We start from the raw sequence: 15,784 nt of genomic DNA, 5'->3' as shown, positions 1-15,784 counted from the left end.
AACCTTTGGCCCACATTGAATGGTTTCTTGAATACCAGTGAAAGTAACACAGTGAAGAAAAATCAGTATTGGCAATTTGTAGGTTGTTTATTTATATTCCAATGAGGGCAGTTGTGGTCAGAGGGCTGCTTCTTGAGTAGATTTCCTGTTGCTCAAGTAGATTTTCTGCTGCTTGAGTGGATTCTCTACTCGAGTGGCAGCAAAATCAACTTGAATGGCTACACGTTCATGCACACCATATCCTGCCATTCGTGCTGATTTTTCAGTGCTTCTTGAGCTACTGGCTCTAAAGTGCAGTGCAAGCAGAGCAAAATGTATTTTTTTCTGTTGGATGGTGGAACTCTGCAGAATTTAGCTCAGTTTTTATGCAACTCCGCCGAATTCTGCAGAGTGAAAGTCTGAACGTTTTTCCCATTGATGACATGAGGAGATGAATCCCCCAGACAGGTTTGTGTATTGCTGCATTCCTGTGAGCTGGCTGGGACACACTGGAGGTGGGAGAGCTAGCCCCCCCCCTACTTCAAAGATTGTGGTTTTTGATTCAGTGATGGATCACAAGGAAGGGGCCAGGACACATCTCAGGAAGGGAATTGGGGCCGATAAAGGAATCATAAAGAGCCTTGCTGGGAGCCTGGGATTAACCTTTATTGCACATAGCACTCTGGCTGACATCCAGGTGTGAACTCGGATCATTCCCATGAATTGTGTTGTGGGTCAATTATCCTCAGAGTCCTGTCTGTGTGACAACCATCCCTTCAGAGGAAAGGAGAAAAGGAACGATGTCCACTTTAAAAGAAGCAAAACCCCAATATAAAACTTCAAAGTCTCCGACCCAAAATGACATTTGCTGTCCCGAAAAGGACCACAAAAAGGGGAGATTGAAACCAGAAATATTGTCATTAACTAAGCAGCCAAATGGGCTGTATGAGGAGGTGAAGCTCTGCAAGACTTCTGCCTCTGACCAGGACTTGGGGCAAAGTCCTGTTAGTCTCCCTGCTGGGTGTGGGGACATCACCCAGGACACCAAGATCACAAAGAAGGGTGGGACAGGGATTTATCTTACCACTACTAGAAATTCGATCATAAGGACGATTGTGTTATTGCTTCTGAATGTCATATACCTTTGCCTGTGAAGAGTTGGAAATAAAATACTTATTTTTTTTTATATAAAAGCAAGTATTGGACTGGGCATTGGTTTATTGTAAGTACTGTTTGCACTTTGACTTATGAGTCGTGTTCATTTATCGGTATCTACATATGCCCAGAGAATCCTCCTCATCGAGGGGTGGTAGCTGGGAGAATGGCGCTTTCCTTCACTGAGAAGAATGGTAAATGAGTATACGCTGCTGTGCTTCATTGACGATTTGTAACTGAGAACCCGCTACTCTGGTACATTGGGGGGTGGTAACTGTGAGTGCTCTGCTTTGTTGTGCTTCATTGACTATTTGTAACTGAGAACCCACTGCTCTGCTACATTGGGGGGTGGTAACTGGGAGTGCTCTGCTTCACTGTGTTTAGGAAACAGAATACATTGGTATGCTTTATTGAGGGATTGTAACAGAGTATGAGGGGTGGTAACAGAGTATGCTGGGTTTCATTGAGGGTTGGTAACTGGGAATACACTGCTGTGTATCACTGAGGGTTAGTAACTGGAGTACTCTGCTGTGCTTAATTGAGTGGTGGTAAATGTGCGTCTGGTATACTGGTCTCTTCATGAGGTGATTTTACATACGTCTGACTTGCTTCTCACTTTCCTCTCTTCGACAGTGTGCCCAAGTGGGTGACAGCCAAGTCCATTTATGAGTTCTCATCCATACACATCGATAAAAACAAGGTGTACCCGAAAAAATACAGGTTAGTTAGACTTGTACCTCTTCTACTCTTGGGATTTGCATCTTACATTTATCTGAAGTTGCCAGACTAATGCTGATGGTTCTGAGCTCGCTTGTCTCATCAGCTAGCGTATGTTTCATAGACTTCTTAGAAAAGACTTGAAGTAGAAGACATGCACTGATGAAATGGGTAAATAAAGGTTTTCTCTGACCATTTGTTTCCCGCTTTATCCTAGTGGGTGTTAGAAATGGGATTTCTGGTTGGCTAAGGCTTGCGCCAAAGCCAGGCAGAAACCACCACTCTAGTCAGGGCAAGGAAGTTACATGCCAAAGATAACCCCTGCTCACCCCCTTGGTAGCTTGGCACGAGCAGTCAGGCTTATCCCGGAGGCAATGTGTAATGCGTTTGCGCGCGCGCACAGCAACAACCCAGGCACACCACAAAGGGAACTCCACACAAGATTATATAAAACAAAATAGCCTTTGTATTATAATAAACACATTAGATCATAATCACATACTATACACTGTGCAAACTGGCACTGGGCAGTATCTACAGGGAATTATATAGACCTGACAGGGCCAATTGGGCCACTGCCAGAACAATCGCAAATCACCAAATGTAAATGTAGAACAAGTAATAAATGTAGAGCACAACCAGTAACTACTGGTAATTCTGAACTAAGGCCTAGATCCTGCAACGTAAATCACACTGCAATAATCCTCACATTAGGCCTAAAACATATTCTGCATAAACCTCAGGGGCATAAATACATTATGCATAAACACCATAGCATCACATTAGGCATCACAAGCATAAACACCCTAGGCAACAGATTAGCCTAAAAACAGTGTGCCCCAATCGGGGGCACAACACACTGAACCGAGCCCCAGGCCAACTGGACTCACAGGGGTTCAAATGCCCGATGTCCAGAATGTCCGGGCTGGCTCCGCACGCAGCAAAAGCAGCAAAGCAAAAGATCAGGCCTAAACGTGGCAGCTGCCCACTACTTGCTGGGCAGCTGTGAAATCACGAAGATGGGCACTGACACCATCTGTCCCCCCCTGGGACTCTAACAAAATGAATGTGCCCCCAAACGTTGCAGTTGCCTGCACTCTTGCAGGGCAACTGTGAAAATGGCCACCTGGGAGGGAAGGCACGGGCCCCTCGGGGCCCTTTAACAATAATTAGGCCCTTCGGTGGAGCGGCCCGCTGCCAGATGTGGCCGCTTATTTACTTAAGCACTGGCAGGGTGCCCCTTATGCAGTCCCTCTTGGGGGGGGGGGGGGGGCTTTTTAAATGAATATGTTACACGATGGAGCACACAGGCTCTAAAAATAGGAGATGCCCCTCTCGTGGGAGCGGTAGCGAAATGCGACCGTGTCCCCCTGTGCAGCCCTCACTCACCGGGTTCAGATGGAGGACTCCTGACTTCACCCAGCGCGGAGGGGCAGGCACCGACAATATGCCTTGCGCCCCCTCTGCACCAGCTCCGGCCGCACTCCTCTCGATCAGGTCCTGCGCAGGGTGGCCTCCTGCCTGGATTCCTTGGATTCTTCACCCGGGCTGCCACACACGGGGCTCCCTCAGCTCACGGGAGCCCCGGACACTTCCTCCTCACTTCTCCTCTCGTCTCGCGATTCCGTGGGCGCGTGGCTTCCCTCGGGAAGTGGAAGTCCCACCCCACGTCAGGCCTCACACTGCCTGTCTTCCTGTGGGGTCGATCGGGCCCGCGGCGGTGAAGTTGTTTCTTCTGGTGCAATGTGGGGTGGGCACCCGTTCCATTAAAGTCCAGAAAGCGGGGTGGGCACCCGCTAGTGAGCATACCCGCGGGGTGGGCACCCGCAGACCAATTACAATAAAATAAGCGGGGTGGGCTCCCGCTACGAGAAGCCAGCAATGCGGTGGAATCCCTACGTCGGGATTACCTCGATCGATCGCAGCTCAGCGCTGCAGCCCAAAAACGAAGGCGCTCCTCAGGATGCAAACAAAGCGCTTCTCCAAATGGAAAATCAAGCGCTCACAGGCGCTGTAGTCCCTAGTGAGCCCTTCATGATAAAAAATGGGGGGGCAAAGGGCTGGGCCCAGGCAGGCCAGCTCACAGGGCTCTCCAGCAGGGAGGCAGTCCCTAGTGGCGGTTCCTTTCGGAGCCCAGCAGCAGCAGGCCCCCCTCAAGTCAGGATCAGCACAACAGAGAACGTTTTACATGGGGTCACAGCCCCTTTTTATACACAGATTTCCTTTGTCACCAAGGTGCAGGGCAAGGGGAAAACCAGATGCAACTGGTTATGGAGCACTTAGTTTTGCTCAGCCCCTCTCCCTATTCACAGGACAGGTTAGGGACATCAGACGCACCACAGGGGGCGGAGCCAGCATTGTGGAGGGAAGGCACAGCCCTATTCAGGTCCCTGTTGCAACTCCTCCCTCCCATCTGCATTCAGATCTCTATTCACCACTGGGCTGACTCACCCTGGCTCCTGGAATTCCCCACACCATCCAGGGCCTGTCAATCAAAAGCCAGACATGCACTCCACATGAGGCAGGGAGACACACAACACACAGAAATGCCAACTTCTAAAAGTGGCACTTCTCCACCAGTCACAATAAATCTGCGCACACCATTGCGCAGCATTTATTCTCACGAGTTCGCACATACTAAACTCGACCCTGCACTCCTCTCACACCAGGAATTACCATGGACACACATATCCCCCATGCATTCCTATGGGAGGGCAGGCCAGTCTCACTAAATATAACACAGAGCACACGCACTTTACACTGGGACACAGTGCTAAAGTGCCTAGGGGTCTAAAACCACTAACACTACATAGGGAAAAGGCTAGGATAAATGCAAAAAAGTTTAGGGGGTGAACCTGCCAGAAGGGCCAAGTCCAACAGTGGGCTTGTTTGCATCATTGCCAACTTTCCCGCCATACTTGAATCCACCGCTGTTCTTCATTGAGGGTGATAATGGAGTACGTTATTGTACTTTAGTGTGGCGTTGGTATCTGCAAGTATGCTGCTTTGCATCACAGGGTGGTAACCAGAAGTATGCTGCTATGCTACACTGAGGGTTGGTGATTGGGGGCATGAGGGGTGGTAACATATTACACTGTTTTGCTTTATTCAGTGGTAATAATGGACTTGTTTGTTTTGCTTCATTAAAGAGTGGCAACTGGGAATATGCTGCTGTGTTTTACTGAAGGGTGGCAACTGGAGTATGCTGCAGTGCTTCATTGAGTGGTGGTAACTGTGTGTATGGTACACTGGTCTCTTCATGAGGTGATCTTGCATACCACATACTTGCTCTCTGTGTTTTGGCACACTGGTCTCCTCGTGAGGTGATCTTGCATGCATCTGAGTTGCTCTATGTAACTGACCTCTCAGTGCTTTTTATACACTGGTCTCCTCATGAGAGGATCTTGAATACATCTGACTTTTTCTGTGTAATTCACTTCTGACTTTCCTCTCTTCTACAGTATGCCCAAGTGGATGACTGGAGGGCAGCCAAGTCCATTTACGAGTTCTCATCCAGACACTCATAAAAACAAGGTGTCCATGGAAAAATACAGGTGAGTTGGACTTGTACCTCTTCCACTCTTGGGATTTGCATCAAGCATCTACCTGAAGTTGCCAGACTAATGCTGATGGTTCCGGGCTGGCTTGTCTCATCAGCCCCCATATGTTTCATGGGGTGCTTAGAAGAGACTTGAACTTGGAGACATGCACTGAATAAATGGGTAAGGAAAGGTTTTGTCTGACCATTTTCTTTTCCGCTTCATTCTAGTGGGCTTGTTTGCATCATTGTCAACTTACCCTCCAAATAAGGAAAGACTCTGTAAACTACACTCTGCTTGTTTAGCTTTACGCAACTTATGCTGTAAAGGGTTTATGGATCCCAGGTTTCCCTTCCAACCAGTTTGGTAAACAGGCCTGTGATGGGCAGCGGTGAGGGGTGGTCTTTGAGTAGCGTATGGGGGTTCAGCTCATACTTAATGCTTTGATTAACTTAAGTAGGGTATTACACAGCGATGAGGGCGCCAGAGGCAAGTAGTGTTGCACCTACCACATCATAGCTTCTGTGCACATTGACTTATGCTTTTCTCCCTCAGGAACCTGGGGGTCAGGTGCTGATTCAAGCCTTTGCCGGGTGCAGTTCGACACATATTTAGCCAACTGTATGTCAAAGGCGACGGAGCCCACCCTCTCTGGAAGTGAATGAAGAAGTAGGCCAAAGGCTGTGGAACCTTTGGCGAGTGAGTATGTGCAAACCACGTCTATCTGCTGGTGCTCAGCAAGACTTGTTTTATGTATTTTTTACAGCAGAGGTCTTCCAGGGGTCCTGAATGCCCCTAGCCAAGAGGAGGATCTATCATGCCCCCGATTGCTGTGTTTCTAATGAAAAACTGTCAGTGTGCCACTCTAACAGGTCATCCATAACCTCTTTTTTCATTTGTGGTGTTTAGGTGTTGGGGTGAGAGTCAAATTACCCTCGCACTCCCTGCTCTGATATTGGCGTCGCTTCATGAATCGATCTTGCATACCTCTGGCTTGCTGTGCTTAATTGACTTCTTGGTGCTCTGAAGTACTGTCCCCTTCATTTGATGACCTTCCATGCCTCTAGCCTTCTCTGCCTGATTGACGTCTTGGTGTTTGACGCACCGGCCTCTTCATGGGGCGAACTTGCATACCTCTGATTTACTCTGCATGATTGATTTCTTGGTGCTTTGACGCACAGTCCTCTGTAAGGGACAACCCTGCATACCTCTGACTTTCTCTACATGATTTATGTGTTCATGGGATGGCCTTCCATAAGTCTGACGTGCTCTGTGTGATTGACTTCTCAGTGCTTTGATGCACTGGTCTCTTTATAAGGCGATCTTGCATACCTCTTACTTGCTCTTTGTAATTGACTTCTCTATATTTGATACACTGGTATCTTCATGAGGCGACCTTCCATACGTCTGATTTGCTCTGTCTAATTGACTTAACGGTGCTTGACGCACTAGCCTCTTCATGGGGCAGTCTTGCACATCTCTGACTTGCTCAGTGTATTTGATGCCTACTGTGCATTATTGACTTCTCAGTGGTTTGGTGCACCGACCTGATCATGGGGCGACTTTCCATACCTCTGACTTGTTCTCTGGTGCTTTGACGCAAGGGCCTCTTCATTGGCAACCTTGCATACCTCTAACCTGCTCTGCATGATGGACGTCTTGGTGCTTTAACGCACGGGCCTCTTCATCTGGCAACCTTGCATACCTCAAACGTGCTCTGTGTAATTCACTTGTCAGTATTTGATACACTGGTCTCTGCATTGGGCAACCTTGCATACCTCTGACATGCTCTGCATGACGGACGTCTCTGGTTTTATGCATGGACCTTATTGCATACCTCTGACTTGTTCTTGTAATCGACTTGCCAGTGCACTGGTGTCCTCATGAGGTGATCTTACGTTCCTCTGACTTGCTGTGTGTGGTTGATGTCTTGGTGCTATATCACACGGGCCTCTTCAAAGGGCGAGCCGTTTTTGTCACTATTCTCGTACACTCTAACCACTTGTGACATAATATATACTGATGAATGTATAATTCCTAAATAAAAACAAGGTAAAAAAACATTTACAACCTTTACCCCTATAAACCCCATAACCCACACCTAAAATCAAACTTGAAATAAAATTTCAACAATTATCATAATTATAAATTAATGTTGATCAAATATTTTTAATCAGTAAAAAACTAATTTCTTCCCTTCCTTTACCCCATAATCCCACAACCTGCACCAAATAAACGAATTACACAATTTTAATTTTCAATAATTGATATTAATCAGCAATTAGTTAATTAATTAAAAATAAATTACTGCTCCCCCTTCACCCCAGTAAACCCCCATCCCGCACATAAAGTTCGCTTAAAAAAACACAATTAACATTAAATATCAATAGAAAAATAATTTTAAATAAAAAATATTCATACGTTTATATTAATGAAATTACTTCCTACCCTAAACCCCTATAAAACCCACAACCCGCTATGGAACTAAACACAAAATGTTAAAAATGAAAATAAAAATTTTACAAAATATACATCATATACATTTAAAATATATACTAAAATACATAATTAAACAAGATATTTTAAGCAACTATATTTTTGGAAAGAATAGGGATGACTGATATTTAAAAGAATTATATTTAATATTACAAATGTTAAAGAATAAAAACATATAATGTTAAATACATAACACAAATACGTACAGATATTATAAACAAAATACATTAAAATGTATACAAATTATTTTATTTGAAAATAATTTTTATCAAAAAAATAATTATAACTAGGGCTCCCGGTTTTATGGTATTTTTTTTTTTGCCATTTCCGTCTGTATTTATCCATATTTATTTTTGGGGCATTTTTTCTGTATTTATCCACATTTATTTTTGCCACATGCAAAAGACGACGCTACAGCTAGTATTTTTCCACATTTATTTAAATTGACAAATGTATTCGTTTTCTAGTACAATATAGTCTATATTGTACTAGAAAACAAAAAATTTAGGACAAAAAAATGATAGATCTTGAATGGCTAATTAGTGGGCTGTGCTGCTTTGGCGTTCTCGCTCTCCTTCCTGCTTGACTATGTATCCCTTACTCCTAAAGGCGACGCAACAGCTCTAAAAGATTGTGCTTCAAATCAGATGGAGTTTCTTGCTGTGCGAGATAACAAAGGTGACAAGCCGCACCCGAGTACTTCACAGGTCTTTAAAAAGACCATTCACATGTTAACGAGGCTTTGTTGTTTATTTCACCCCTTTTTACCAGACTGCGGGCAGTGTCTACCCCCTGTGAGAGTTGCCTTTTACACGGGACACGGGTGGGAGCTACATGCCCATAATAAGTAGCATGCTACACGACCACAGAAAGGGTATGACGAGCTAAATAAATGCAAGTGCAATATAATAAAACATAGTATTAACTTTAAAGTCAAAATTGCAACAGTTTGAGCTGCTATCACCATATTTTTAGACGTTAATGTGAATAACTTTGTAGCTACGAATGAAGAAAAGCAAGCACGCTCATGGAACCCCTACAATTCTAGAGATGTGTTTTGCACCAGTCGCACTGATGATAATTACCGAGAGGGAGCGCAAAATCACGAACAAGTTAAAATAATGTGAACGTTAGAATGGGCGGCAGCCTATTTGAAGGCCATTTCTAATACTCTACGGTTTTATCAGCACCAGTTAAATGTAATTTCCGTTTAAAATCAAAACTTGAAAGAGAAAATACTACAGGGCAACAATATCCATGCGTAACATTAAATAGGAGTTTACACGATTTGTTATACAAATAATGGCGCCTTGAACTTTTGAGGAGCGAAATCCACAAACAATTGCTTCTCTAGAGGAAGAAACGCTACAAACACATACAATCTCCAGAATTTTATGAAACGAACTGTCGATTTCCTGGATCTATAAGTGCACTATCACCTTGTCGTCTTTAAAGAAATCTCTTCAAAAAGTACGATGCACAATGGCTGACTGACCTTCATGTTTGTGCAGTCAGTTGCTGACTTTTGTGCATACATCAGAGGCATGCTCGTTGTTTGGTGGATGGCATTCGAAGTGCCCCGTCGGTCAGAGGCGCAACTAGAGCCAAATTTCGGGGGGGGGGGGGGGGGGGGGGGGGCGGCTGAGCAAACATTTCAGGGGGGGGGGCTGAACTTTAAGCTGAACTTTAAGCAATAGGCAGAGTGGAGCTGCAGGGGCTCTTAGAAGGGGTGAAACAGCGAGGCCTCATTAACATGCAAATGGTCTTTTAAAGACCTGTGAAGTGCTCCGGTGCGGCTGCTTTTTTGCCCGGGAAGATGTCTCATCCCGGGCTGCCACACACGAGGGGGGGGGGGGGGGCTGAAGCCCTTTGAGTCCAATTGGTGTTGCGCGCCTGCCGTCGGTAGCAAAATACCAAAATTGCCAAATTTGCTAGTATGTTGCCGTTTATAAATATAAATACAGACAAAGGAAATATAGATTTCCGTCTGTATTTATATGTATAAATCCGTAAAAATGGAAAACCGGGAGCCCTAATTATAACATAAAATTAATTTAGTTTCTAGCCATTGTATAACCCCACAAAACAGTCAACATGCACTGAAAATTAAAAGAAATATTTACACTATTAATATAAATATTTATCAACAAAGTATGTTAATTATAATTAATGTAATTTCCACAATAAACCCCTACACAACACACTCATAAAAGGTAAGAACAATTATTTACACAATTAACATAATTATGAAGTTATTAATTAATACTTTAAAAAATTATTCATCAAAATTAATTTACTTCTCACCTCATTTCCCTACAATACCCACATATAAAATCAAAAACATAAAAGGTAATGACACTATTAACAAAATAATTATCAATCAAATATTTATTAAAAACTAAATATAAATGCATTAAAATCAACTAACTTCTCACCCTTTACCCCGGTACACCCCATAATCCACACCTAAAATTAAACTAAATAAAACAAATTATTACACAAATAAAATCATTGTCAATTAAATTATTATGTGTTAAACTACTAATTATTTCATTAAAATGATTTACTACCCCACCCTTTACCCCCTATAAACCTCACCTAAAATAATTTAATGAAAGAAGTAACCTAATTATTGACTATTTATGAATTGAAATTGGCAAATAATTATTAAAGAAATGACTTCCCAACCTTTACCACAATCCCGCAACCAAACAAATTAAACAATTAACATAATTGTCAATTAGTTATTAATTTACAAATACTTATTAATTAAATATAAATTACTTCCCACCCTTTACCCCAAAAACCCACAAACGGCAACCAAAGTAAAGTAATTAAACAATTAATGATTATCAATTAATTAGTAATTGATAAAAGGAATATGAATCAATTAATTTACTTCCCACCCTTTACCCTACATCCCGCACCTAAAAATGAATAAGCAATTAACATATTTAATTTTCAATTAATTCAGATTAATCAACAATTAATAAGTAATTAAAAATAAATTACTATCCACCCTTCACCCCTAGAAACCCCCAAACCCTCACATAAAATGTATTGAAACGATAACACAAAAACTTTATTAAATATCAGTAACATAAATGATTTTAAATAAAAAATAAATTTATTATAATTGAATTTCTTCCTACCCTATAAAATCCCCAACCCGCTACGGAACTAAAAAAACACTCAATTTAATTAAATTACATTTAATAACTACTAATAATGTAAAAAATATATTCAACAGACATAAAATGTATTATGCAAAAAATTACATCATATACTAAAATAAATAATCATTAAAAACACAATAGTTTAAACTATATTTTTTTAAAGAATATTTATGACTTCAATATTTTTAAAATCGATATTACTTACCTAAAAATCCATATTCTTGAAATCGCTATACTTGCTGTTGATATTTCCATGTCACGATATTTCAGAGTCAATATTCTTGTATGTCGATATTTTAAATTAAATATTATTGTCTGAATATCACACAAGGGCCTCTTCATGGGGCGCTCTTGCATACCTCTGACTTGCTCTTTGTAAATTACTTCTCAGTGCTTTGATACAAGGACCTCTTCATGGGGGGAACTTGTGTACCTCTGACTAGCTCTGTGTGATTGATTTCTCAGTGCTTTGATGCACCGGTCTCTTCATGAGGTGATCTTGCATACCTCTGACTTGCTCTGCCTGATTGACGTCTCGGTGCTTTGATGCACTTTCCTTTTCATGGGGTCACCTTGCATACCTCTGAATTTTGCTTTGTAATTGACTTCTAGGTGTTCTGATGAGCTGGTCTCTGAGGCAATCTTTCATACCGCAGACTTGCTTTGTGTCATTGACTACTCAGTACTTTGATAGACTGGTCTCTTCCTGAGGGTTGGTAACGGGGTATGCTGCTGTGCTTCACTGAGGGGTGGTACAGAATACGCTGCTGTGCTGTGTTGAGTGTTGGTTACTGGGAATAAGCTTCTGTGCTTCATTGTTTATTAGTAACTACAAAAATGCTACTGTGCTTCATTGAGGGGTGATAACTGGGACTACGCTGCTGTACTTCAGTGAAGAGTGGTACAGACAATGGAGGGGTAACGGAGTACGCTGCTGTTCTTCAACAAGGTGTGGTAAAAGAATACACTGCTGTGTTTCATTGACAATTTGTATCTACGAAATCACTACTTTGCTATATTGAAGGATGGTAACTAGGAGTACGCTGCTGTGCTTTATTGATAATTAGTACCTGAGGATTTGCCACGGTGCTACATTGAGTTGTAGTAACTGGGAGTACACTGCTTTACTTCACTGAGGTGTGTAATCAACCTTGTCCCAAACTATACCATCAGGAATTGGAACAGCTGTAATGTTCACGGAAACGAAGTCTCTCAGTTCACAATGAGATTATATATGAGGTTTCAATACCAAGTTCACATTGGATACTGCAGAGCGTTCCGGGAGATAATTTCCATTCACAAGTAAGCAAAAAAGTCACTAGGCCAATCCAGAACAGGAAAAACAATATTCCAGATGGAAAACAATATTCCAGATTTTATCCAGAGCTGGAGCCAAGGTGAGACTAAGTAAGCCTCTTTTAAAAAAGTTTAAAATTCACGATTTTTTTGCTTACGGGAAACTCGACCTTGCGGTGTTTCAGGTTCGCTGGGATCAGGAGAGAATGTATCGAAATCGATAAAGTAGCCAGATGCAGTTCAATCAATCTTTGGTAACTCGGCAGGTTGCGTTGAACCGGCAGGCATATTGATATAGACATCAGTATTAGGCCAAATTGATATTTATCTTTCCTTTATGTGTTGAAGTTCTGTTTCCAGAGGAACTAGTTCCATTTCATTGTTGGAAATTCCATTAGTTCGAATTGGTGACTCTTTGAATGTTATGAGTCTTTCTGTCTTTACTTAATGGTAGCAAGATGAGCGCATTAGCTACCCAGGAGCCCACAAGGCCTACTATTCAGTATCGGCCACATAGTGTGGTTTGATCAGATCAATGGAGCCTAATCTCTTTTCTTTTTTGCTGTAAGAGGCGGAATAAATACTGTTCTTGTTCCTTCGACAGCCAGGACAGGTACAGGCTTTCTGTAGAATGGCCCAAATTCTTTTTTGTCCTAGATCTTTTCTCTGACCAGATCCCTGACTTTTGGAATCTAGACAGGTCTTGCCATGAGTGATTTGACTTCCCCAGTGGTGGTGCATTTGACCTACACGTTGCTTAGTATTTCTCTTGATTCATCCAGGTCTTGTAAAACAGCCAAACGTTTATTGATGTTGAAGTCGTTTTCATCTGCCACTGTGCCTTCACAATCAAGATCGGGTACCCACATGCACATTCCAAATAGGACTTCATAAGGAGTGACACCCCTTAGAGAACTTCTTGGCATGTCATTGAGGGCATGCTGTACCCCATATAGGTGATTGACCCAACTACCACCCAAACCTAATAATCTTGCTGTTAGACTGCTTTAAGTCCCGGTTTTTCCTCTACACGATTGGAATTCCCTCGGGATGGTACGGAGAGGAGTACCACAATGCTACACCCAAACCTTCAGTGGCTTCCTTGTAAGCCCAAGAGCTAAACACGGGGCCACAGTCAGAATGTAATGTGCCAACTGTGTATGTCCCTATGGATACTCCCAAATCTTTTATAACCGTTCGAGCGTCAGCCGAGCGCTGAGGCCATACCCATAGGAATCTCGAGCATGAATCCTCTGCCACCAAGATATACTTGTAAGCCCCATCCGAATGTAGTGGGCCGCAGTGGTGCAGATAGACACACGCTACTGGTTGTTTGATATTAGTAAAGGTGTCTAAGCTGGACTTGCCACGGTGGAACCCTTCATCTGCTGACAGATGTCACATTTTAAGACAATATTCTTAGTCTTTTTTGTTAAACCAGGCAACTAAAAGTGTTTCAATAATTAAACTTTCGCGGTATTTCCTGCGTGTGCAGAACCTAGATCTAATCTGCGATCCGTGTTTGGTATTATACTATCCCCCCCCACTCAAGGAATCTGAGCATACGGAATGTTGTTTGCATCTAACTTGTAGGAGTATTTGAGTGGAAAACCTTTCTGTAAGGCTGTGCTGCTTTTGCGGTGATCAATGACCGCTACCATTATCTGTCTGTTTATGCTAGCTTCTGAACAAGTGATTGCAGCTACGGAAGCAGTTCGTACTGCCCCCTTTGCAGCGTCATCAGCCGATGACTCGGCGTGTGTAATACATGAGCTCTTGGTAGTTCATTTTTCAACTCGCTTACTTATGCTTAATTGTGCAATCATTAGAGTCTCTAAACCCGTTCTGACTCCAGTAGTGGAGATATTCGTTGTACGACTGGACATAGTAAAATGAATCACACACTGAGTGTGGGGAATTCTCAATCCGTATTTATTAGAGCAAGTAATAGGGCTTTTAATTCTGCAAGTTGAGCCGTGCAGTCTCCTACAGACACTGTCTTCGTATCGCTGGGATAGAATTTGCCTTCCTGCATACGACCTTTTACAATCGCACAAGCTGTGCTGTATTGCTCTTTACTTCCTATGACCGGCTGAGTTGCACCGTCAGTGTAAATAATTAATTCATACTAGAGGAATTATTTCATTTGGGAGAGAATATTCTTGTTCATATTGCAGAAATGCTAGCGTTTTTGCCCTGGGATCATATCTGTATTCTATATCTGTTGCAGTGAGAGAATTAGCCCATTGTATCGATCTTGGATGTAAGGCTTTAGCATTGGGAACGCTAGCCTTTGTAGCAGCCTCGAAGGCTGGTACTGTAGTTACGATAATTATTGGTTTCCCCTGAGCCAGTGCTCTTTCTCTCACTACAGCAGTCTGTACTGCTGTCAGGATTTTCTCTGTAGATGCAAAGCGCATATCAGCGTTTGAGTACAAATGTGATTTGTATGCTATGGGTAAATGTAAATTTGATACTCCTTCATTGAAGGTTAGGTAAGTATACCCAGATTGACCCGCTACAACGCGGATCACTAGATTGCATACTTTTACGCGTGTCTGCAAGTGTTTTGAAGCTATCATGTCGGCTTGTAGGGAATGAAGCATATCTGTATGTTCCTGTGTCCAATGCCTAGCCTAGAAATCAGGTCTTATTAAGTTGTAGAAAGGTTTTACTCTTTCTGCATAACCCTAAATATATGTTCTACCAAAATGTAAAAATCCAAATATGGATTGTAAGCTTTTCATAGATTTAGGAGGTTGGGGCAGCGCACACGTTTCTAAAAAGTTAGCCGTCGGGCTTTCTCCTTTACTTGATAGCTCTTATCCTAAAAATAGGATATTGAGGTGGGCTACATTCGATTTTTTAAAGATGATCTTGTAACCCTCCGATGCAAACACCAAAATGATGGTGTTCACCCTGGTCAAGTGAGCCTGTAAATGATCATCCATAAGATAAATATCATCTACATAGGACAATGCCTCTTCATCCAAATTCTGAAGTAATTCTGTTACCCTAGCGCTGAACAATCCAGGGCTATTCTTATACCCTTCGGGGGGTCGACAAAATTGACTCTGAGAACCTAGCACGGAAAATGCTGTTAGATACCTGCTTTCAGGCGCTATATTTTGGCATAAGAATCCATTTGAGATATCTAGTGTTGTTTTGAATTTCTTCAGCACAATGTTATTCATGAATGTATCACTGTGTACATTCTGTACTGCAAATGTTTTAGTGCATGTGTTCAAATGTCGGTACTCTAAAACTAGACAATGTGAATTATCGGGTTTCGTTATGGGAAACAAAGGATTGTTCATTGCAGAGGGGCAAGGTTCTATTACACCCTGGTATTCAAGTTGATCGAAGATCTCCCTGACCTGTTTTTTTGTATCTTGGTTTATTGGGTATTGTCTCTGTGGAGTTTGA

The 15,784-nt window shown here is 42.4% G+C and overlaps 1 protein-coding gene across 1 annotated transcript in view; it reads left to right on the top strand.

Annotated features, from left to right (window-relative positions):
* Positions 1–779: 779 nt before the first annotated feature.
* LOC146833296 (uncharacterized) overlaps positions 780–15,784 on the top strand; it is a 215,256-nt gene continuing 200,251 nt past the window's right edge. Inside the window, exons 1-3 of the mRNA XM_085599896.1 lie at positions 780–1,000; positions 1,768–1,854; positions 5,313–5,405. Coding sequence (XP_085456022.1) covers positions 780–1,000; positions 1,768–1,854; positions 5,313–5,405 — 401 coding nt within the window. The remainder of the gene's footprint in view (positions 1,001–1,767; positions 1,855–5,312; positions 5,406–15,784) is intronic.

This window comes from Triturus cristatus, chromosome 4_2, assembly GCF_964204655.1.
Source record: "Triturus cristatus chromosome 4_2, aTriCri1.1, whole genome shotgun sequence".
In the NCBI taxonomy this organism is placed as follows: Eukaryota; Metazoa; Chordata; class Amphibia; order Caudata; family Salamandridae; genus Triturus; species Triturus cristatus.
The sequence above is the reverse complement of the archived record's forward strand: the minus strand, read 5'-3'. Positions and strand labels throughout refer to the sequence as shown.